The sequence below is a fragment of the Denticeps clupeoides genome, chromosome 1, assembly GCF_900700375.1.
Source record: "Denticeps clupeoides chromosome 1, fDenClu1.1, whole genome shotgun sequence".
Lineage (NCBI taxonomy): Eukaryota > Metazoa > Chordata > Actinopteri > Clupeiformes > Denticipitidae > Denticeps > Denticeps clupeoides.
This window is the reverse complement of record NC_041707.1, coordinates 34,596,009-34,621,488: the sequence shown is the minus strand read 5'-3', so window position 1 is coordinate 34,621,488 and position 25,480 is coordinate 34,596,009. Positions and strand designations below refer to the sequence as shown.

General features: G+C 47.8%; 2 protein-coding genes across 3 annotated transcripts in view; both read left to right on the top strand.

Moving 5' to 3' along the window:
• The first annotated feature begins 4,174 nt into the window (after positions 1–4,174).
• Positions 4,175–15,167, top strand: gc2 (guanylyl cyclase 2). Of its 2 annotated transcripts, XM_028981583.1 has the most exons (19): positions 4,178–4,502; positions 4,902–5,736; positions 7,444–7,748; positions 7,839–8,193; positions 8,292–8,376; positions 8,474–8,570; positions 8,859–8,990; positions 9,062–9,142; positions 9,253–9,429; positions 10,170–10,326; positions 10,574–10,723; positions 10,796–10,944; positions 11,034–11,197; positions 12,042–12,234; positions 12,356–12,530; positions 12,664–12,762; positions 12,871–12,965; positions 13,195–13,280; positions 14,206–15,167. In XM_028981583.1, the coding sequence occupies exons 2-19, from the start codon at positions 4,989–4,991 to the stop codon at positions 14,330–14,332; spliced, it is 3,375 nt and encodes a 1,124-aa protein (XP_028837416.1). In that variant the 5' UTR covers positions 4,178–4,502; positions 4,902–4,988; the 3' UTR covers positions 14,333–15,167. The 2 variants fall into 2 exon arrangements, with proteins under 2 accessions (XP_028837421.1, XP_028837416.1); XM_028981588.1 differs by lacking the exon at positions 14,206–15,167 and having other exon boundaries at positions 4,175–4,502; positions 12,664–12,758; positions 13,195–13,285.
• A 3,279-nt stretch (positions 15,168–18,446) lies between these two features.
• Positions 18,447–25,480, top strand: part of irs4b (insulin receptor substrate 4b) — a 14,247-nt gene continuing 7,213 nt past the window's right edge. The window contains exon 1 of the mRNA XM_028999027.1: positions 18,447–22,145. Within this exon, the coding sequence (XP_028854860.1) occupies positions 18,848–22,145 (3,298 nt within the window). The 5' untranslated portion in view covers positions 18,447–18,847. The remainder of the gene's footprint in view (positions 22,146–25,480) is intronic.

The window sequence follows — 25,480 nt, the reverse complement described above, 5'->3', positions numbered from 1 at the left end:
TAAACCCAGGTCAGAAGACTCTTGAAGCAATCAACGGCCTGAAACTAGTAATAGCCCTACTGCTGAACCCAGATGGTGGGCCACCCACTGCCTAAACCAGGTCGGACAAGGTCTCATGGATCCTATATACCCAACTTTTGGTTGCAGCTTTCTGGTTTCACCGCCGTTATTTGATAGCCACCCTACAGGTTTGGGCCATTCCTGTGTAATAAACATTTTGTTGGAGTTTTTATAGGTTTTGGCCTGACGTCATGGGCCAGGCTATGTTAGGTATACAGTGTGACTCAGGTGTGACAGTTTATTTGTGTCCTGCAGTGCATTTGTGCATGAAGTTGGGCTCGCATTAACAAGTGCAAATGAGCAAGAAGTGCCCCCGGCTGCCACCCCCACCAAAGTAAAAACATGGTTCGCCCTGAATGGCTCTGTTTGCTGAGTGATTCTCACAGGCCTGGTGATCATAGAGAATGTGAGGGAAGTCAAAGTAACTTTATGACCCATGCAGGCCGTGCACTCGTAAGGACACACTAGAACGAAGCTCACCAACTGACCACCCCAAAAAAGATGAACTACTTTAGCCATTATATTTACATCCATATCTTTGTCTTCAGCCTGTCTCGGTTTCCAATTCTAGCCACCTATGGTCAATTAAAACAGAGCTTGTCATCACATCGCTGATTACTTATTGATATCTATGGCATTCAAATACAATTCTTAAGCTAAATTTAAGTCTCTTAAGTCTCAGACCATTAAATTATTCGTTTTATTGCCCATTTGTTCCAAGGAACATAAACCATTCTCGGTCTCTGCAGCATGAGTACCATTTCAAACAAGGTGTGTGTGCGAGCACGCATTTGTTCCCACAAAATAAATCACAGCTAATCTGACAAAACTTTTGCTATATTGGTACTGCGTCGATGATTTGTTTTGCGCCGAAAAAAATGTCTGTGGTTCCGCTTCGGCAGTCGAGTATACATCAGAAACTTTGATTATGGGAATAGAAAAAAAAAAAACATTCCTATGCGCCTGACGTAAAGTGTGGTGAAGTGTTGGTCTAGGGGCCGGAGTTCCGCGGTCGGTGTCAGGCATACTTTTTAACTAACTTATTCAAGGTTTTTTTTTAAGTTTTTAGCCTCGCCTCTCTCTCTCTTTCTAACTCTATCTCTCTCCAGCCCAAACAAACTACACAGACAGGATAAAAGTAAAAAAGGAAGGGGAAAGGGAAGGGCGCATGTTTACACGTTCTTCCTGTTGTAACGGTTTTGTTAGCCGCCTAATGGAAGCAGGGCAGATGTACGCCAGCACTCGCTGTTTCGTTATCTTTGCCGGCAATCCCCACGTTTGATCCCATGCTGGTCTCTGCTGGTGTCAATACTTTAAAGCAGGTCAAACCGGCTGGTCAACCAGATTAAGCAGACTGTGCTTGGTTTCTTAGCAATAACAAGGCAAAAAGTATACAATTTTAATGAATCCAAAATTATCTTTTGTACTTACGAAATAATACACTATAGTAACTGAGCTGACAACTGCACAAACTGCATTTACCGTGTTCGCTAACATAATGTTTTCGCCCATCTAATGTTGGCTAGCAATAAAAAGTATTCTTGGTATGACGTTAGCAAATATGCTAATTGTGTTTTCAGTCAGGCTGTTTTTCAGTCAGTCTGAAGGTAAAAATGCTCTTTTGTATGTGGGTAAAAACACGTACACGGTATACTTAACTAGCAAGCAGTCATTTTTTGTTCGTATCTATTTATTTCTGTAAATGCTGACAACATAATTAGTGTTTCACTTCCAAACACTTCACATTTGGGCCCTGAGAGTGAAAAAACAGTCGATGTGAAAACCTGCAAAACCTGAGGCCAAATTTGGGCAAATGCGACTGTCTGATTCAGATCAGTTTTCTGAGGCAGGCTGTGGCTTGTCATCGCCTGTGCATAAACGCAGGGTTAATTAGATGGCATCGCCGTTGCATCCCTAATAGGATTAGGCCTGGCCTTTATCACGGGTCGGGGAGAAGCACTACAAGCCACAGAGGCCTGTGCTTTACGCTCAGATGCTCTGTTGTGCAGCTCTGGCACCCTCTTCCAACATCTGGGTGTGTTTGTGTTGGCAGCGGCCGACTGTTGCTAACAGGCCAAGGGAACCAAGGGACCACGGACGACATCACCCCTGTCACAGTCAATTAGGCAGAGTGCTCTGAGACATATTCTCTGTCTCACCATCTCTTTCCATGTCTGTCGTCCTCGCTCTCGTGTGTCCCACTCGCCGCTTCTCCATCCACAGGCCACCCCAGCCCCCACTCCCCTCCTGCACCAGAATCTGGATCCATGCCACACAAGCACAAGGTCAGCTGCTCTTGCAGGGCTGAGCGCTTCGGTTAAAGGTAAAGAATGGTTGTCTTATCTCGGCCTGCGGGCTGAGCACCCGAAACAGAAGAGCGGAAGGCACGGCTACTTCAATTGTGCTTAAGGTCAGGGCTTTTGCTGAGTTTGTAAGTTTTTAAATAATAAAAAAAAAAAACATTGTATCCCAGAATTCTTTTTGGTCTCTATTAGCATTAGAGTATTATTTGCTCCCCTTTGAGATAAACGAAAACTTTTCACAGTGGAGAGGGCAACAGGAAAAGTACACGGAATACACAAGGAATAGATCAATGTGCCAATGCCAAACATGACGTTCTTCTAATTAAAAGGAGCTGTTTGTTTTGCGGTGTTGTGCAAGCTCTTCGGTGTGAAATGACGAAGTTGTCCTCGGAGATTGAGAGCAGAACATTCATCCCAGATTTCAATGGAATCGATTCAGCTGCTTATTCCTGGTCTGTGTCTGTGTCATTAAGTTTGCTGACGACACTGTCAGGAGGATAGTGAAGGACCTCAGCTACCCCAAAAATGGACTGTTCTCTCTGCTGCGACCAGGGAAGCGCTTCCGCTCCCTGAAGGCCAACACAGAGAATGAGGAGGAGCTTCTTACCGCAGGCTATACGAGCTCTCAACAATCACAACACTTCATAGGACAGAACTTTAATACACTCCAGCACTTTCAATCACTTCTGGACTCTATCACCCCAGAATATTTTTTTTTTTACTCTTGCACAATTTTACTTTTTACTATCATTTTGCTCATTTGCACACCTTCACCCTACCCATTACACATATTTTATGTTTTATTTTAAAAACATAAAAGTGTAATATTTGGTTATATTTGCAATATTTGCATATTGGTTCGTTGTATACCAGCAATATTTGCAATACTGTGGTCTATAGCAGTCGCTAAAGCATTTCACTGCATATGATACCGTGTATGACTGTTTATGTGACAAATAAAATTTGAATTTGATTTGCTGGACCACTCATGGGAGACTGCCACCTAGCCACAAAGCAAGGAACTGCACAACATCCGCAGCCTTTCTGGTCAGCCGCCCCAAATACAGGAAACAGGATGAGATCATTATTTGGATTACTGGGATTACATCTATCTAAATACTGTGGGTACAGTCCAAGAATTATTACAGTGTTAAAGCAGCATGATTATTATGGTTTCTTTAAACTTGTACTATTTTTTACTGTGATAAGATATGCCTGGACATAAGAATAGATCCGTTTAAGTAATGCAAAAAGATCCCACACATTACATTACCCACATTAGACAGCCCATGGCTGGGAACAGGGTATAAATTCCTGTGGCTTCCTCTTTACATTCATTATCGTGTCTAACTAGCCAAATAAAACCAAAAACAATACTGCACAGTTTGCACAGTATTTTAAAGACTGAGCCCCAGTCATTCTTTGAATATTCTTGGATGTAGAGGCTCTTCTGGGACTTTTGTGCAACAGTGGGGGGGTCTGTGTTCATTTACTAGAGTCATTCAAATTAACATTAATTCATTACCATTTCAACCCTTTCATTTCAGACCCTCCACACAATGGTCCTCAATTAACGTACATACATTACATTAACATATTAATGCATAAAAATGAGCTCAAATTAAGGTTTCTTTTTGTAGCATCCTTTGATATACATGCATGCCTGTGTTATCATCTGTCCATTGGAATTAAGGTGAGAAACTGCCACAGTAAACATTCCATTAGCACTACAGAGTAAAGGGTCAGTTATTAGACTTAAGATAATCTGCAGGTCATGCAGTCTAGGTCGGAGTACCGTCATGCTCACTGTAAATCATTGCAAGAGGATTATGAATGTTTCTCAAGGCTGTCAGAAGCTCCTGATTGGGCCTGGCACACTGCTTATTCTCACCTGTATGGCTAACGCTGCTTCCTGTCATATTTCATGAAGATTTTGTTTGAACTTTATCCATTTCCAAATGCAGTTTTGGCATTTGTTCTGAATTTGGCTGCCTGTTAGCAAACTGATGACAGTAGTTTACATTTGTTTCTGCAACCTGAGAGGATGGCAAATTTCAGCAGATGACAATGGACCAGTGACAACGGGCTGAGACAACTCAATTTTTCAAATGCTGTCTGTTTGTTCATTAAGCTTTAAAGGTAAGTATGTTTGATTTTGATTGGAAGCATTGTATTTATTAATAGGCTGACATAGATAATTACCTGAATATACCTGTTCCATTATCTATCATGTACCAGTGATACTGTTGTTGAAACATTATTTCTCAGTCGTAAATAAGACCATAGAAACTCATATTCACGAGCTTGGTTAGGATTATGATAAACTGTTAAGGCCGTTCAAACATATTTAGTTAATCCTATTTCATTCTCTTATGTGTTGCGGTTTGTACAGACCGCTTAGCAGTCAGACATCGATTTAGGTATACATTACAGCTAAAAAAATAAGAATACTAGTTAAATCTTACAGAAAACAGTCTAATGCACCCACAGTGTTGGTTTTGAAAATAATTTGTCTTTACAACCCTTTTTGTCCTTTAGGATATTGGCCCATCTGCAGAGGAAATCTCACTGACATGAGAGGTAGTGTGTGCCCAGCCAGCAGCCTCAGCAGGTTGTAGCCTTGCGATGCACCACCAGCCCAATGCCTTCCACAGGATACTGCAGATATGGGCCAAAAGAACATACCCGACCCCTGACCACCAAAGCCCGCCGTCCTTCCGTCTCCTGGACCCCAGGCCTGGCTGGCTGCTGTGCTTGACTCTGTTCTTCTTTCTCTCCCCTGGTTCCCAAGCTGCTGTCTTCAAGGTTGGCGTGGTAGGGCCCTGGTCATGTGACCCCCAGTATGCCAAGGCACTGCCAGCGGCAGCCGCTCGGCTAGCGGTGGGGAGGATAAACCGGGACCCGTCACTCTCGCTGGGGGTAGTTTTTGATTATGTTATTCTGGAGGAGGACTGTGAGACGTCCAAGGCTCTGGCCCGCTTCCTGGGCTATTACACCCGGGCATCAGCTTTCATTGGGCCCGCCAACCCGGGCTACTGCGATGCCGCCTCAATGCTGGGAAAGAGTTGGAACAAGGCAGTGTTCTCGTGGGCTTGCGTCGGCTACGACCTGTTGGACCCCCGGAGCCACCCCACCTTTGCTCATACTACGCCCCTGCCTACGCTTGTGCTGCTGGCCTTCATGCACCACTTCCGCTGGGCACACGTGGGGATCATCTCCTCACCGGAAGACTACTGGGTGGAGACCGCCAGTAAGGTGGCCAATGCCTTGCGCAGCCACGGCATGCCAGTGGGCATAGTGGTGTCTATTGGGAATGACTCTGCCAGCCTACGCAAGGCCATGGCCAAGGTCAAGAGAATAAAAGACCTGCGGAGTAAGTGCCCATCATTTTACTCTGTTTGCTTTGCTGTAATAGACATTGACCGTCTGGGAGTGTTCCCGAGTGTCACATCAGCACACCAGAGTTTTTTTGTCATTAAGAAATGTCCTCATGCTCTTCCTCAATTTTGGCAAAAAAAAGGAATGGTTTGTCAATTTAATTATAGTTAAATCGATCAAAGATCAAGACATTGTTGATGTTGTAAATTGGTAGGTAATTACTGAATAGTTATTGAGTTGATGTTAATGAATAGAATATCTATTCTTTGCTCAGTGCCACTGAGGTGCCACTGAGCAAAGCACCGTCCCCACACACTGCTCCCCGGGCGCCTGTCATGGCCGCCCACTGCTCATTCAGGGCGATGGGTTAAATGCAGAGGACAAATTTCACTGTGTGCACCGTGTGCTGTGCTGCTGTGTATCACAAGTGACAATCACTTCACAATCTACAAACATGTAGAGAGGAACTTTATCAGCCACAATTAGTCTTGAGTTCCGATGGAATGCACGAATGTCACTTTTTTATTTATATGAAACTGACACGTAGAATGTCCAAGATCTGCAAGGCAAAATACATTGTAAATGTATTCACAGTCAAGTAAGTTGAATTTTGAATTTCGTGTCCCTTCATGCATTGCGAGTTAAACGTCCCATCAGTTTCAGTCAGTTTACTGCGTCAACCAAATTGCAGTGAAACTCGTTTGTGCCTGCGTTTTACAAATCTGCATTCATTCACGCATGTGCTATGTGAAAACATGCGCATGTGCTCAGCAAATGGGGCAGCCACAGGGGCCGATGCTCAGAGGGTCTGTGAGCGCCACGGTGGGGTTGATACTGAAGTGAAGTGGGCGGCCAGAGCATGATCTCGGAGCGTCTGACACCAACATGGATGGGATTGCAATAGAATCAACTAAAAAAACCCTCTGCATCTGAAAGAGAACATGAAAAGACAATAAACAGCACAGGAGGGCTCTGACCATGTGCCGGTTTTTAACGCGCCGGAAGTGTGATTGCGTTTGCCAAAGCTGTAATGGCAAATTCTTTGAAAATTCTCAAAAAATCAGAACCATACAAACCATTAACTTCAATCATTCTGACAATTTGTCATTCATATTGTAATATTTTGTATTCAAACTTACTTTTCTTCTCTCAAATTTACAATTTCAACATTAATTGATGTCTTTTTTATTGATTGATGTCTAATTGATTTACAGAAATAGGCAGACACAAACAAGGAAGCTAAACTACCTACCCCGCCCTTTCTGGCGATGAATAATTATCGCTGATAACTATAAGAGGAATTTAAAATTGTTTTTATAAGCCGGAAATTTAAGGCGCCTGTAGGTATGACTGACAGCTCTCATGCACCATACTTGTTCATTCTGGCCAACTGAAGCCTCCCGTTATAAATACGTCACATGTGCAAGTCAAGCTCTGGTCTGTTTCACTTGGTTTTCTTTGCTCGTGATCTCTGCTGTGGTCATGTTGGGGGCGTGTCCGCTACCAAAACAAACATACAGAGAGATAATCAGCCCCAATGCTGTCTGACTGGGGACTCACTCCCCATGTCTTTCATATTGCCGGCGTGTCATTCTACACCATGATTTTGTGCCTTGGATTGTGTGTGTGTCACCATTTTGTTAATTGTCATATTACATTTCTGTGTTTTTGATAATGATAACCTGCTCGTTTTACTTGTCAGTGGTGATCCTCTGCATGCACTCTGTGCTAATCGGTGGCCAGGCGCAGAAGCGGGTGCTCGAAATGGCTCAGGACATGCACCTGACAGATGGTTCGCTGGCGTTTGTCCCCTACGACACACTTCTGTACAGCCTGCCCTACCGGAGTGGAGCCAGCCCAGACCTTCATAACAACAGCAAGCTGTTGCGTGCATACGATGCTGTGCTCACCATCACCGTGCAGTCTGAGGAGGGGCTCGCTTTCAACCAGGCTTACCAGGAGGCCATGGTCAGGGGTGAGCTGCATGGCGTCGTCAAGCCCCAGCAGGCAAGGAGGGTCGAATAAAAAAAGATTCAAACGGCGCACGACTCACTGCCTTACTGTGAAAATGCTAAATGTAACATTTGTCACTTTCAGGTGTCACCTCTGTTTGGCACGATCTATAACTCCATCCTGTTCCTGGCCCATGCCATGCAGGGCGTCAGAAACTCGGGGGAGTGGCTGTCCGGGGGCAATCTGGCTCGCCGCGCCGGCAACCTTGCCTTCCAGGGCTTCAGCCACCATGTGCAGAGCAACGGGTCCGGCCTGGGCCTTCTGAGCTATGTGGTGCTGGACACTGATGGCTTGTCCTGGGAGCTGCACCCGACTCACAGGGTGGAAATGGAGAACAACATGGTGAGGTACCTGGGCCACCCCATCCACTTCCCACAAGGGGTGTCCCCAAGCACCGACTCCAGCTGCTGGTTCTCACATGGAACAATCTGCACGGGAGGTAATGAGCCACAAGCTCTTCAGTCTGTCCGGTTTATTTGGTCCAACTATTTTTTTGCAGTCTCTTTCATTACATAAATTGTTCTCTTTCCGTGTCAGGTGTCACGCCTATTGTTGCCATCATGATCTGTGTATTTCTCTTTATGATGCTCTTCTGTTCCCTTGGAATTTCCTATTTCGTAAGGTATTTACCACGAATGAACGAAATGACTGTAACACGCTAGTAATTTCTACACAATCTTTTTTTATTTGCATTACATTCATATTCCTCTATCCACCAGGCGGCGGATAATTCAGCAGCGTTTGACCAGGGGCCCTGAGAAGCTCTTGCTGACCCTGGCAGATGTCACATTTATCAACCCATCGCTGAGCAACCAGGTAAACACATGACTTTTCACCTGCAGTGAAAAATAATAGCTCAAGATTATGTTACATACAGAGGAATACAGAGGTATGTCATTTGAGCTGCACGGGATTCTGGTACACTTGGCATAACTACAAACTGCACTAGCACACTAAATTCCTCGGGATTATTGGTGATGCATTGATTATGCTGAAGCTATTAGCTACTGGAGTTCACTGTTAGAAGTTGTCACTGCTCTTCCAGTAACTAATTGTTTAGGGGTTTAGGCCACTCAAGTGCATTTTGCCATTTTCTGTTTGCAGAAACTCAGTATTGATGGCAGTAAGGCCAGTGAGGGAAGAAGAAGTGTGTCAGAAACTGAACGAAGCCTTAAGTCACCGTTCTCCAGCCAATCACCAGTCACTTACGAAAACTCCAACGTGGTTCTCTTTGAGGTGAGAGAGGCCTGGATACCACTATAGAACTGCAGTACTGAGCATCATTCTGGCCTGTGGTGTGTTGACAGGGAGACTGGGCGTGGCTGAAAAGACTTCCACATGGAAATTTCAACAGCATCAACACCAGCACCAGTGATGTGCTTGAACTGGTCAGTTTTCATGACACCTTTTCTAAGTGGCTGCTCGTTTGAAAGACTTCAGTGTCATTGGACATGATTGTCATGATCTAATGAAATGTACAACGGTGCGCTTCTTTCAGATGAAGGACATGAGACAGGAGAACGTTAACCCCTTCATGGCCTTCTTTCATGACTGTGGCGTCTTTGCCATAGTAACGGAGTTCTGTTCCCGTGGAAGCCTGGAGGATCTTTTGATCAATGAACACGTCAAACTGGACTGGATGTTCAAGTCTTCCATCTTACTCGACCTCATAAAGGTACTGTTCTATTTTGTACCCCTACTGCTAACTGTCAGAATTAGAAAGGCGTAAAATCAGACACAGACTTGAGCTCAAACGTTCCTAATCAGAGAAGCTTCTCCGTCTTGGCCCCTCGGTGGTGGAATGAACTTCCCCTCGAGGTCAGAACAGCTCAGTCACTGAGCACCTTCAAACGACAGCTCAAGACCTTCCTCTTTAGAGAATATTTAGATTAAATTGTAATTTTCTTGTTGTCGAACTTTGTGTACAGAATCTACAGCAGAGTGAATAAAATAGATGTATTCACAGGGTCCTAGTGAACCGGAATTGATCTCTTCATCGATGGTAACTTGAAAGCACATTGTAAGTCGCTCTGGATAAGGGCGTCTGCCAAATGCTGTAAATGTAAATGTAAATGTAAATGTAAGCTAACCAGGGCTTGGAGTGTGTTATTGATAAAAATTGCCACGTTTGCAGTGCACAACTACAAATTGCAGTGGAACATTTATGTACCCAAAATTACGGTATTAGTCAGATCAAATAGCTACACCTATTAGTCAATTGATCTATAGGTCAACTGATATAGATATTGTGAATGATTTTAAGGTATGTGTGGTGTATTGTTAATATGACTTAGTATGACTTGCATACATATACATATCCTCAAACCTTTTCTTTTTACTTCTTTGAGTTCACAAATGTGCCCTACTTTCTCATTTGAATATGAATATGACTTTTCTTTTCTTCCTGTGGAAAAGGGTATGAGGTATCTGCACAACAGGAAAGTGTGTCATGGCCGTCTGAAGTCTAGGAACTGTGTTGTAGATGGACGATTTGTGCTCAAAATCACAGACTACGGCTACAACAATGTGTTAGAGGCACAGAGGTTCCCTTATGTTGAACCACCACCCGAGGGTAAGGGTGTGTGTGTGTGTGTGTGTGTGATGAGTATGATATAACTAGTAGTACCAACTGTTGAGGGAAGTATGAATTACAAAGAAATAGGTTTAGAAATGTAATTAGTGGTGAACACAGAGAATTTCCCAGCAGCAGAAGGGAGTTGATTTGGATGTATTGTACAGAAGGCAGCCAAATCTAAATTTTAAACACCCCACATGGCAGAGTGGCTCGTTCGTGAATGGAAATCTTTATTTGCCTGCAGAACTGCTTTGGACAGCCCCCGAGATCCTCCGCGGACCGTGCCCTGGTCTCCAAGGCAGTCTCCCTGCTGACGTGTACAGCTTTGCCATCGTCATGCAGGAGGTGGTTCTACGTGGGCCTCCCTTCTGCATGATGGAGCTGTCTGCCCATGGTACGAATTGTATAATAAACACTTCCTCGGTCTGTTTCTTTTTAATAAATGACATTTCTACCTGCATTGCAGAAATAATTCAAAGGCTTAAAAAGCCACCGCCATTATGTAGACCACTGTTGTTAGCTGACCAAGCCCCTCTGGAGTGTATCCAACTGATGAAGCAGTGTTGGAATGAGCAGTCTGAAAAGAGGCCCGCTTTTGATGAGATCTTCATGCAGGTTGCCACCATGTACTCTGCAACTTACAGATGAGCTTTTGGTTTAATCCCCCCCCCTCTTATATTTACTCTCTGTTTTCTTGTATGCAGTTTAAGAACATAAACCAGGGCAAGAAGACAAACATCATTGACTCCATGCTACGGATGCTGGAGCAGTACTCCTCTAACCTGGAAGAGCTGATCAGGGAAAGGACAGAGGAGTTGGAGGTCGAGAAACAGAAAACCGAGAAGCTGCTCACACAGATGCTGCCTCCGTCAGTCTTTCACACTCAGTATCTTAGACACAGTATACATTTAAAATTGTCAAGAATAAAAATAGAACCCTAGCAACACACACACACTATGTAAGTAAAACTGGTTCATTATTAAAATTATGAACCCCTTTAACACAAGTTCCCATTAACAACATTGTGTTATGCTGTAGGAAATGTGAAGCATGAAAAACTATATGTTTCTTATATTAGATACAATAAGGACAATAAGGGGAAAGAATATGTACATTATTGAACATTATTACAACATCAGTATTGACAAGATTCATAAAGCATTTTGATAATTTGCTCTATGGTTGTTGGTTGTCCTGTAGAGCACAGAAACAAGGCAGATGCTTCATCCACTATGCTGCCAGACATATTGGTGCCAAGTAGGCATTTTCACATTGTGTGGCACAAAGTGAATTAAATATTTATTACATAATTTTACACCTTTTGGCCATAGAAAGTGAAAGTGAAGTGATTGTCATTGTGAAGCACAGCACACAGTGACACAAGAAAATGTCCCCTGCATAACCCCTTGGTGAGCAGTGGGCAACCATGACAGGCACCCGAGGAGCAGTGTGTTGGGATGGTGCTTTGCTCAGTGGCACCTCAGTGGTACCTTGGCGGTTCGGGATTCAAACCAGCAACCTTCTTATTACGATCTGCCTCATTAACCGCTAGGCCACCAGCGGTTGCCCCTGAAGGATATCCCATATCACATTTTCTACACAAAAAGTCTTCTCTTTATTCTGCTCACAAAAATCAAAAGCAGTGATTTGCTTTGTACATTCAATCTAAAAAAGCCCAGTACACATTGACTGGTCATATTCTCACTGCACAGGTCGGTAGCGAAGGCCCTGAAACTGGGCAGCACAGTGGAGCCTGAGCACTTTGAAAGCGTCACACTCTACTTTAGTGACATTGTGGGCTTCACCACCATCTCCGCCAACAGCGAGCCCATAGATGTTGTGGACCTGCTCAATGATCTCTACACATTGTTTGATGCCGTCATCTGCAACCATGATGTATATAAGGTACATTTTACCGATTTACAGTGTACAAATTTAAAACATTTATTGATGGAGATGCTTGATTAAATATGGACCAAACAAATGACTTTACGTGACTGGATCATCCAAATCTGGCTTTTGGTAGGTGGAGACCATTGGTGACGCATACATGGTGGCTTCAGGGCTACCTGTGCCAAATGGGAACCGGCATGCGGCGGAGATTGCCAACATGTCCCTGGACATTCTGAGTGCAGTGGGCACCTTTAAGATGAAGCACATGCCCGATGTGCCCGTCAGAATACGCATCGGCCTGCACTCAGGTCAGAGACCACACCCTTGCAAAGCATGGGATCAGCTGCAAACAAATACATATTCCCAGTGGCTGGACTTTAAATCCATGGGTGTGGGAGAGGGTGTGTTTAAGATAAAACTGAACCCCGTTGCGCTGAACAGGTCCATGTGTGGCTGGGGTCGTTGGCTTGACCATGCCCAGATACTGTCTTTTTGGAGACACAGTCACTACGGCTTCTAAAATGGAGGCCACTGGAGTGCGTGAGTATTTGAAATATTAGATTATTATAATCAAACCAGTGGTATAGTAATTCCATCATAAGCGTAGAAAGCGTTTCCTTAATAAAGCTAGGCTAACTTGTTTTGCAGCCTATCGCATTCATATTCACAACAGCACAGTCAGGATCCTCAGGACTCTGAAAATGGGCTACAAGGTCCAGTTGCGAGGCATGACTGAGATAAAGGTGAGTTTCAACCAGTGGGCCATGTTGCCTAGTTTTTGAGTTCGAAAGTAGCCCGAGTGTATGTGGTATGGAATACATACTGCTGCCGTTTATTGTCATTTATATGGCTACAAACTCTACAGAAGGAGCAGACATTAAAAGCAGACTTGAAATGCAAATTTGTATAGTTTTAAATATTCTTGGATTCAAATGATATACAATGTAAAATCCTCTCATGCCCACTCATCAGGGAATGAGAACAGAGGAGACCTACTGGCTGATCGGGAGGGAGGGTTTTACCAAACCATTGCCTGATCCACCTTGGCCCAGTTCAGGGTAAGAAGTGGATTGCAGATGGTGGAAACAGCTACATACAAAAAACATTACAATTTACAGTGAACATGTGGCTCAGTTCTTCTACTTTCTTCCACTTTCAAGGCATATTTCTCAACGTCTCAAAAAGCCAAAAAAAAAGGGCAAAAAGTTGTTTAATGTGCACCTTGCTTTGAATGAATGTCATGATGTGAGTTTTCACAGTTCATATTCAGCAGTTAGTTTGTTCTCTCTCAGGTTAACTAAGCAGCAAGCCAGGCCTTTCTTTTCTGTCTGTGTCTTTATTAGTGCAAACCCAGACAACATACTTGACATACAAACCATGTTCACTACTAAAAATAAGACAATAATAATTAAATCATTTTAACCAACAGATCTTCCGGTCTGTGAGTTTTAATCCATGACTGCAGGTCAAGCTAAATCCAGCTGCAGGTTCATGACACTACAAGGTGAAATTTGATGAAGTAATTGGATTATGAGTACAGAAAACATTCTTCTGGAAGGTAAAATCATGACCAGAGCATCCACTGATGAAGAAGAGCTCTCATGGACAAATCAAATAAGATTAGAACAACCGGTCTTGATTTGGTTTTTGCTCGTTTTGTCTCAAATGCGATTAAATCCTATGTTTCTGTTATCTGTATATAGTATCTATGATCTTTACATTTGCAAAGAAATAACAAGATAACGCTGACACGTGTTAAGGCTTGTTTATGAACATTTTCGAGTGACCTCCACCCTTTTTACCCACTGTATTTACAGTGCATCATGCTTTCACCCTGCTTTCAACATATTTTAGCTAATCGCGGGTTAAACAAACAACTTGACTCCCAACGAACAGCCGATTCGTTCGTTTTCATCTGCTGATGTAATTCAAGTCCCCAGTCGCTAACGTTTTTTCCTCCTTATTGCTTCTACTGTCTTTCAGACCTGAGCTAAAGGACAAAGACTTCAAGCTGGTTCTCCATAAGGCCGTCAGGAAGATCTCTGCAGTGCGACAAGTGGCTCAGATGGGCATGAGCGATGAGGGCAGCATCATGATGCATCACCACTGAGCCCTGTCAGTGATGCTGACCTTTCACCTCTCTGACCAGAGGGCGTGCAGAAATCTGCGGAGGGATCAGTGTCATTCAAGGCATGTTGTGCTGATGCATGCGCTGATCTTCTTTTAGCTTCGGCAAACAGTGGGAGAGGAGGTCTGCACTGGAATAGAGGCCTGGAGAAGACCGACTCAAGAAGAAGGCGTTCGAAAACAGGATTTTGTTGTTTTGTTGTCATAGGTCCCGTCGACCAAGAATGGAATGTTCCAGAAATGTGCTAAAGGTGCACAGGCAGCAGGATTGTGCCCTGCTACCCAAGCCATGGAGAGATTACAGGCCCGCTTTAAAATATGAAGCACCTTCACGGATGAACCGCAGTCACATGAGCGGGCTAAATTTATCCTGTGGGATTCCATTACTCAGCAGCACAAGGATCATCTCTTGACAGGAAGACCGCTGGCGAGTGAGGGATAGAAAGAAAGAAAGACGAGTGAGTTGGCCAGTGATGCCGATGCTAATGGAGATGCATCATGGGGACTGGCTGCGCTCCTGGAATTGGTTTGCAAAAACGATAGACTTTTCTTTATGTTCATCGTCGTTCAAAGCCAGACAGGGTGCTAGCACGGTTTGAATAGAACACGGGTTTTGAGCATGGTGTCTCTGAAACAGTGGAACGTTTCTCTCACGTTCTTAGTAACAGTGTAGACACCACAAATACCTCTTTATTCATACTTTTTTTCTATTCTGACAGTGTTATTTAGTGACAGTGTTTACCATTAGCTAAACGGTGAAGTGTCAAAATATTAAAGCAAAATGGGTACAAAAATAAAATGAAAGTTAGCAACCCCTCGCAGTGTTCTATGTGTGACAATTTGGCGACATTACGAGATGTTTAATGAGCGCCCCCTACTGTAACAAGGTGCATAGGGGAACCAGATGGCGCCCTTATTGACCTGTGGATTATCTAGCTCTCTCGAGTCTCTTAAGAAGGGGACAGCGTAGCGAGGTCCCTCTTAACCTCATTAGCATGCCGTCACTCGGCCCTGCACAGGCTACTGCAACATTTCTGAAAAACAGGCGACACTGTGAAATGAATATTTAATTTCCTTTCGAAAAAAAAGGCCTGAGAACAACAGTTTACATTTACAGCATTTATCAGACGCCCTTATCCAGAGCGACTTACAACCAGTAGTTACAGGGACAGTCTCCCTGGAGCAACTTAGGGTTAAGTGTCTTGCTCAGGGACACAATGGTAGTAAGTGGGATTCGAACCCGGGTCTTCTGGTTCATAGGCGAGTGTGTTACCCACTAGGCTACTACCACCCACAGTTGTATGCAAATCTTCTCGGTTGTGTGTAGCATAAAATAGGCGGTCTCCATTAATGGGACAACAGGGACAAATAACCCCCTGGTTCAGACTGTGAGGGTTTGACCGTATTAATATATGTATATTTGCTTTATTTGGTTTTTTTACATGGTATAATCACGATTCCAAGTCTTGACAGCATTTTCAAGGCACTTCTGAATGTTTCCCTCTTGCCGAGTTCATCCAGTCGCAACTACATTCTTCCGACTGTTAAAATTGTGGGATTATAAATCCAGGCCCTGTTCGATTTCCCATGTATGTTTCGGGACGACTTCACCCACCGTGCTGTGTAAACTGGTATCAACAAGGCCCTGTGTTGTGGGTATGTTGTAGGACAAATGTCCAAAATGTTCCTGCTGCCCAGTGTTGTATCGCATCTGTGTCGTTCTGTCAGGCAGTTCCAGGGTAGCGTAGGCACTTCAACAACTCAAAAAGGAACCTGCTGCTTTTTGCTCAGCCGAGTTTATATTCATGATTACGTTTTTGTACTTAAAGTTTCAGTAAAAATGTTATTTCAGAAAAAAGGGACCATTTTGCTGGTCTGTGTTGGGTAGAACGTCTCCTCCTGTGCATGGACGCTCGGGGAGCAGTGTTTGGGGACGATACCCTGCTCAAGGGGACTTCGGTTGCACCTCTGCGGTTCAGGATTTGAAGCCTCAACCTTTCAGTTGTCCGCTTCCTTACTGACTAGCCCACCAAAATGCCCCCCCCCCATTTTGAAAGGCAATGGAATGTAGGCTTTTACATATAATAATGCATGTCATTCCCAACATAAAACATTCTCAGTAATATCACCTGTCAAACTGAAACAAACAAACACGATGTAATAATTGTATAATGCATTTATTCTCATGATGGTGAAGGAAGAGGGTAGCTGAGATGGTGTAAAAAAATGGACCGACGGCTCCATCTAGTGGTGCTGACTGGACTGGTCGACACCCACATGATTTATTTTGAAGAAGAGTTTTATCATTTAACTTTGGCGTTCTTAATCAATAGGAATATTCCTTAACTTATCACAAAGTAACAAAAAAAACTCTCTTATTCACTGGTTGACGCTACACGATTTATTTTGAAGAAGATGAGCAGGGTTTATCATTTAAACTTTGACCTTCTTAATCATAATATTCCTTACCTTAAGTAACAAAAAAAAACTCTCTAATTCACGCATACTTGTCATACTTATTTATTTTACTCTGTAAGGTGGCCTTGGGTTTTAGAAATGCGGCCTGAAATAAAATGTATTATTATTATTATTATTATTATAGTCATAAGGGCAGTGGTGGCTGGGGCAATGGTGGTCTAGCGGTTAAGGAAACGGCCCCGTTCGAATCCCGATCTGCCAAGGTGCCACTGAGGTGCCACTGAGCAAAGCACCGTCCCCACACACTGCTCCCCGGGCGCCTGTCATGGCTGCCCACTGCTCACTCAGGGCGTTGGGTTAAATGCAGAGGACAAATTTCACTGTGTGCACCGTGACAATCACTTCACTTTCACTTTAAAAAAAGGATAAATGAATGAAACGGTCACTCACATTTAACTGTCCAACCAGGTCAATGTCAGTGCTATATTTGCACAGTAATGTGCTACACTGTGCTGACAGATTGGTGGCGCTAAACTGAACCATTGGTGTTAGTTAAAAGATGCAGGCTAAAAGAAGTCAGACATCATTGCTATCTGACTGTCATCGGGCATGTCACCTCTCAGGCATATTTTCACAAGGTGCATTCATCCACTTCTGTAGTTTTTGGCTGATAATATAAGACTTGGGGAAGACTCAGTTGGCTTATGAAATATCAAAATTCTGTGTATTCTGAAATTTGCATTCTGTGTGGGGAAAATGACAGTAAAGGGACAGTAGTTCATAAAAAAAAAGAGAATCTATTTTACAACGCACAAGGTGTTTTATTTAAAGAACGAAGTAGGGTTGAAGGATTTGTATAACAAAAAGAATGATTTTACTAAATGTTCATTTTGAAAAATGAATCTTGTTGGGAACTACAGCCACACTTCTGTAACACATCTGTAACGTGTAAGGATGTGCATATGGACTTGGTAATTTATCAGCTCACAAGAGGAATGCCACAAGCAGGTCTGAAGTATTTGGTTGCATTCATCGTTAGTTCCCATACGCTGGTCCACAACGTCTTTCGGATACATACATCACCTCAGTTCCCACAGTGCTGTCCCTTAATTCCCACGATCTAGGTGGCCTAAAAATATGATCTGGCAACAGCTCCTCCTCTGCTAATTTTACTCCAATGGTCTGCTCTTCTCCAATGGTCGTGTGTGTGTGTGTGTGTGATTCGTCCTGATGCTCAGCCTTCGCCTGCTGTTTGTCGTTAGCAACGATGCTAACGATGCTAACAACGCACGACTGCGACAGGAAAATAAAAATTAAGAAATAAACAGGAACACTTTACAAGCACAGACTGCTGGGGGGGGGGGGGGGGGGGGGGGGGGGGGGGGGACACAACGCGCCAATGAACACGACTCAAATTCTCGCCACGAAGTAACCTTCGACTGTTTATGTTGTAGATCATTTCAGAATCCGGACAGTAGCACATATCACTGAATCTCATTGGTCTATTAAAACGTCACTCAATCCCAGTGCCCAATAAACGGAGAGCGTTCTAAAAACCTTGCTATTTGGCGCCCGTTTATTGGGTAAAAGGCTGTCAATATTTCAAAGAGCGCCGTTTTGGGTCCCGACTCCGTGAAACTCGACGCGACGCGATTGGTTGGGCGAAGTGACGCAAGCTGAAAACAAACGGCACCTATTGGCGAAATCGGCTGTCGATCTTGCAGGGGGGTCCAATGGGAAGGGCACGCCGTCCCCCGCTGGCCGATGACGCGCGGGTCACGTGTTGTTTGTGCTTTGGTCCGTGGAGATGTGTACAGAGAGGGAGTGAGGATCAGATTGGTCGCCAGCGAGGACGACCTGGCGATAATAGCGACGCGCGGATGTTGCCATGTCGCGGCTGCCGGGCTTGACTTCGGCCGCCGCCGGCCACCGGACGCCCGTTTTTCATGGAGCGGCCTAGGGAAGCGCGTTTTTCGCGGGACTGAGTCGCGCCACGCCGCCGGAGCCACGGTCTCCCCGAACAAGAATGGGGTGTCGGAGCTCGACGCTGAGGTAAATCGACCTTTAATTGTTTTCCCCGATGGCGAATTTCGCGAATTATCAGGAGGGCAGAGCGGCGCTGCTGGTGCTGGAGACGCCGCAGCGGGCTTTAGGGACTAAACATGAAGCTGCGGCGGCGGCGAACGGCGACACCTCCGCCGGGGAACCCCCTTCCTCCCTAATTAACACCGGCGGCGCTCGACTCCATCCACACCTACCGGCCTCCGGCCACCAGGCTGCCCAGTCGAGGGAGGAACCGCTGCAGCCGCTGCATTATTTCGGCGAAAACCAGCAGCAGGAATCCCCGGCGAGGAAAGCGCCGGCTCTCCAGGCTCGGGAGGACCCCGCGGCCGCCACCGGCGCCGCCTCGTCCTCGGACGCCGGCGAGGACATCCGAAAGTGCGGCTACCTGAGGAAGCAGAAGCACGGGCACAAGCGCTTCTTCGTCCTGAGGGCGTCCAGTCACCTCGGGCCGAGCCGGCTGGAGTACTACGACAGCGAGAAGAAATTTCGGAGCAGCCTGCGCGCCGCCGCCGCCGCTTCTTCCGCCGGTGCGGTGGCCGCTTCTCCGCCCAAGAGGGTGATCTACCTGTACCAGTGCTTCACCGTCAACAGGCGGGCGGACGCCAAGAACAAGCACCTGATCGCGCTGTACACGAAGGACGAGTACTTCGCCATCGTGGCCGAGAACGAGCAGGAGCAGGAGGACTGGTACTTGGCCTTGAGCGAGCTGATGAACGAGGGCAAGAAGGAGCACCTGGACGCGGACGAGCTGGACGACGGGTACGGCGCCGTGACCCCGGGCACCGTCTTCAAGGAGGTGTGGCAGGTGAACGTGAAGCCCAAGGGCCTGGGCCAGACGAAGAACCTGACGGGCGTGTACCGCCTCTGCCTCTCGTCCAAGACCATCCACCTGGTGAAGCTGAACTCTGACCTGCCCTGCGTCAACCTGCAGCTGATGAACATCCGCCGCTGCGGCCACTCGGAGAGCTTCTTCTTCATCGAGGTGGGCCGGTCCTCGTCCATAGGCCCCGGGGAGATCTGGATGCAGGTGGACGACTCGGTGGTGGCGCAGAACATGCACGAGACCATCCTGGAGACCATGAAAGCCCTGAAAGCCTACGCCGAGATCCGGCCGAGGAGCAAGAGCCAGTCCTCCGGCTCCAACCCCATCGCCTTCATCACAACGCGCCGCCACTTGGGCAACCTCCCGCCCAGTCAGACCGGGCTGCAGCGCCGCTCTCGGACCGAGTCTATAGTGGGCACCCCACCCAGTGCCAAGAGCAGTGCGGCCAGCGGCTACCGCTTCCGCACCTCCAGCGAGGGCGAGGGCACCATGAACAGGCCGTTCCGCTCGGTGACGGGCAGCCTGATTCACCTCAACACCGCCCGCATGAACCTGGGCCGGCAGGAGGGCGGCGCCGCCGCGGCCGGGGGCAGCCGCTACGTGCGCCAGCTGCCCGGCCCCGCCTACCACGCCCGCTCAGCCTCGCTGCCCGTCTCGCACTTCCCCTCCACCACCAGCCCCGTCAGCATGTCCAGCAGCAGCGGCCACGGCTCGGTGTCCGACACCTTCACGCGCCCCTCCAGCGCCTCCATCTGCGGCTCGCCCAGCGACGGCGGCTTCAACTCGTCCGACGAGTACGGCTCCAGCCCCGGCGACTTCCGCTACTTCCGCGTGCGCAGCAACACGCCCGACTCGCTGGGCAACACGCCGCCCATCCGCGAGGAGCACAGTCTGAGCGACTACATGGCGATGGGCTGGCACCGCGACGCAGGGGACGAAGGCGCGGACGAAGACAGGGCCGCGTTCCGTAGGCGGACGCCCTCCTTCTCTCGCGCGCCGGTCTACCAGAAGATGACCCAGACCGCCGCCGCCTCGCTGGACGAGACGGTGGCCGAAGCCGGGTCCCTGGGCTCCGACTACAGCTCGTCCTCGGAGCACAGCCAGAGCCTCCGCCCCGGCGACTCCGAGCAGAACCCGCCAAGTGACGACGGCTACATGCCCATGATGGCCGGCGTGCTGGCCGCGGCGCGCGACGCCGACTACATGCCTATGCAACCCAACGCTCGGCCCTCGTCCCCGGCGGCTCCGTCCTCGCTGTCCTCGCGGGACCAGGTGGACGCCCAGGGCTACATGATGATGCTGCCCGGCGGCCGTGCTTCTCCGGTCCAGGCCAGGGCCCGGAGCGGCAGCGGGCGGCCGGAAAGCGGCGAGTACATGGACATGACCCAGAGCGGCGCGGCCGCGGAGCGCCAACTCTCCCACGAGGAGACCCCCAAGCCCTACAGCCCCTACTTCTCGCTCCCGCGCTCGTACAAGGCCCCGTCGAGGGAGAGGCGCGAGCACGACGAATACGTACCGATGAGCTCCCCGGGCAGACCGGTACGGACCACGCCCGCCGGTAGCAGCAGGTGTCCCAAAAACGAGCCCGCCTCTCAGCACAACGGCTGCGCTAGCCCCTCCCCTCTCTCCGACCAGCGCGTTGCACGGCCCACCCGCCTGCCCCTCAGCCAGCGGGACCTCCGCGCCGCCGCGCCAGACGACTCCTCGTCGGACTACATCGACATCGAGCCGTCTGACCCCTCGGGCGCCACGTCCAGCCCCAGCAGGGTCAACCAGCAGCGGCCGCCGCCCTCCCCCCGCCACGATGACTACATGAGCCTGGAGATGAGGGCGGAGGGTCGCGTCCCTAAAGGTCAGTCCTCGCGTCCCTCACTGGTGGCCCCCTGGAACCCCCCAGCCTACATTCGACCTGTGACCTCGTCGTCTGACGACTACACGGAAATGACGTTCGGCCGCGGTGAACCCGGCAGCCCCGCGCCGGGTCTCCAGCACCTGTGCGTACTGGAGCAGTGCTGCGTCGCCACGCAGGTCGAGCCCAAGGTCATTCGCGCCGACCCCCAGGGCAGGAGGCGGCACAGCTCCGAGACCTTCACCTTCACGTCACCGGGGGCAACGGCGTCTCCAGCGCTGACCCCTAACCCCTCGGCAGTGAACGGCTCGCGGCCGTCTGAAGGCAACAAGTGGCAGAGCTCCGCATCGTTTGACGGCGCCTGGGTGTGTGTGGAGGCCTCTGCAGGGACTGATGCGGTTGCCGCGGGGACCGCATCCTCACACCCTGGCGCTCCCGACGGGGCCCTCGCCTGTCACGGAGTCACCGCCGGATACCAGAACGGCATCAACTACATCGCTCTGGACCTGCGGGAGGAGAGCCGGCCGGGCAACGGCCCCGATGCACCCGAGTCGCCCACAGCGGCGGCCACGCCCGTCCCGGAGAACGGGGCCTACGCCAGCATAGACTTCACCAAATCCAAAGGGCTCACCACCACTACAGGTCAGTGCCTCCGCTTCGTATATCACCTCGCTGCCGAACCCAGGACGTTTACGGCATTTACCACACGCCCTTATCCAGAGCGACTTGCAGTCAGTAGTTACGGGGACAGTCCCCCCGGAGACACGGTTAAGTGTCTCGCTCAGGGACACAGTGGGAGTAAGCGGGGTTTGAACCTGGGTCTTTTGGTTCACAGGCGAGTGTGTTACCCTCCAGGCCACCACCACCCTGGCGCGTACCCACAATCCCGCTGGGTTCCAGTACGGCAGCGTCTCGGCTCGGGGTGTTAACGGCGGTGGGGGGTCGTGCCCCCCCGCTGCTCAGTGTTAAGATGCAGCAAAGGTCAACATGCTCGCATCAGGACGGTGTTAGTGGCCTGAAAGTTCGCTGCCTTCACACACCGTGGCAATATTACAATCACCATAAAAAAGCCGACACCGAGAAAGCTGTCTGTCCATTTTTTTAAAAGAAAAAGACGTGGCGTCGCCACGCGTCGTGTTTTCTCGTTCTTTCGACTCCAGTCTAATCCAGAAAGCGGAACCTTCGTCTCATTAGCGTGGTAGACGCACGTCACCGGCGGACCCCGCGCTCCCCGACATCGTCAGCCCGTTGCTCGGTCTCGCAGCTCCGACTTGGACCGCCATTCGTCATTCGGCAGCCTGCTGTTGTTTAGTCTCTTTAGTGTCTCCCAGCGTGTCTGTTTTCTGGGAGTGTGTGTGTGTGTGTGTGTGTGTGTGTGTGTGTGTGTGTGTGTGAGTCATTGTTCAGAGTGAGCTGAACTGACTCATTTGTTTGTCGTAGAGTCACGGTGTAGATGAAGGTGTGTGTGTGTGTGTGTGTGTGTGTGTGTGTGTGTGTGTGTGTGTGTGTGTGTTATAGTGATGGGAAAAGGGTGTGTGCGAGGAGCGGAATCCCGTTAGGAGAGCATGTGATTCTCTAATTGGGAATGTTGCACCATCGCCCTCAAACAACGTTTCAGGGTGTGTGCGTTGCCATGGACGATTGTGGTTCAGAGGTCACGGCGGCACCGTGCATGCGTCAGCAGCGGTAATCCCTCCTCCTCGCCAGATCGCGCTCGTTCAGGCACACTTTCCTCCCTCCCCTGGCCTCCGCGGCGTCTCCCACGCGACGGCCAACGGGCGACCGCCGCAGGTGCGAGCGGGAGGCGGCCGCGCGCCGCTGAGTCACGCTCGCCGCTTTGATGTGGGCCCGTAAATTGGCACGGAGCGTCCGCGCTACGGGAAGCGCATCAGCGGCGAGAGATGCGCTTCCTGCCGAGGCTTTAACTCCCACACCTGGAACGCTGCAGAGGAGCCCCGGGGGCCGGGCCTGACCGCGCTGCCGCTTCCACCCGTTCAGAACAACAACACCCCCAAATCTGGGAGGGCGCCGTGTGCCGAACACAACGTCCATACAGGCCGGAGATCATTTGCATTAATAAATCATATAAATCAAGGGCGATTCTCTGGCAAGTGCAAAAGTACATTCGGAACAGTGTTAGCTCTCGCAATGTAAACTTTTTTTAACTAATTTCAAGGAAATTCAAAGCTAATTATTGTCCGAACCCAGACATTCAAAGCTCAGTTTATATATGTTCTATTAGTGCATCAGGCATAATTAAAATATGCATACAACGGACCACATTGTACCTCCTTAGTACTGGCTATCATATGTAAAAGACCATTTTATTGATGTTATGACACCCATTATACATTGAAATATTTGCTGGAATAGTTTGGTCTGAATGCTTGTAGAGTTCACAGAATTTTAACAAGTTTTCTAACTGTTGTAATAGGTTTATATTGAACGACCCAGTAGTAAAGCACGACAAGTACTACATGCATGTCACACTTGTTCATCGTTCTGACCACTAGTTATGTGGATAAAGTAACTTGCGTCATCAAAATGTCCCGTGCATCACATAGAGACTAGTCCGTTATGTAATATAAGTGTTAGTCCTTTTGTCAGGTCAATCTCCTTTCATTAAATTAAAGTTCATTCTTGTTTGAATGTTAGATGCAAAAATACAATACATAGAATCGGTTAGAGGAATACATGTGAAAAGATCAGATCAAAAGTCATCCTGCTGTAGTGGAGCGATGCTTTTCCTGCTGCCTCTGCTGTTGTGGGGCTGCAGGTCTGCGGGCGTTGTGACCTCACAAAGGACATCATGATATATGAGTTATATGTATGAGTTAGTCATCAGTTTGAAATATTGAAAGAAGTATGCAAAACTCTTGCCACTTATGTGATTGGCCGTTAAATTAGTTATGATGCATATGTTAATGGTGTATTTATTATCCACGCCGCGTAACTGGTAATACAGAAAGATTTGATCCTTTTAAGGATCAGAAAGTCAAATCCAGGAAGTCTCGATGCAACCGTTTTCCACAAACGAATTTTGGAATGTTGTGATCGTCGACATCGTAAATAAACGACCTACCCAGCCCAAGGCACCAGTCATTAATGTTTCTGTGCTGACAAGATTAATGATGAACAGTGTGGCAGTCTGGTTAATGAGATTATTATTATTAAAGTGTTATGAGAGGCTAACATTAGAAACATATTGATGAGCTTAAATTACAACAAGGACATGATTGTAGTGCTACAAAGGGCTGGGCGAACGGAACGGAACGAAAAGTGGCAATTCAGAATAATGGCAAGGGTTGGAACACTGGGAAATCGTGGCATCATGTTCATTTCTCGAAACGCCAATCGACCAGACGCCATGCCATGATTAGTTGTTTTAAGCAGGATATATGGATAAAAAAACACCAACGAAGAAGGCTCCATACCAATGCTGGACTCATTTCAGTTATGCAAAAAAAGAAACGACACTTTGTATCACCTAATGAAAGGAGTCTCAAAGCAGCATGTATGTAATGTTCTGTTAGCATATAATTATAATTATTTGTTGTTTATCTTTTTGCCCAGCTGCCAACCTTGAACGATTTCCATGGAAACCCAGCAACGGATGAATTGATTTGTTGTTGTTGTTGTAGTATCACTTTCGGCCTCTTTGCCACTCTGTCTTCCTCGCCCACGGAGCCGTCTAAACGGGTCTAAAATCGGTCCGCAAACACCACCGGCGAGGGGAGGTGCAGGGGGCGATGGGGGCTGCGGAGGGGGCAGCAGACAGTGGAAAACAGCGAGCGGGGCGGGAGAGAAAAACAGTTCATAGTCCATTAAAGAGGGTGCACTGCAGTAACCTTTCGAGGGTGAGGTGGGCTCAACTGCTTCATGGCGTGTGTGTGTATGTGTATGTGTGTGTGTGTGTGTGTACACAATAGTTGCATTTCCTGAACAAACAGGATTGCAAGTACAATTAATTTGTTTGT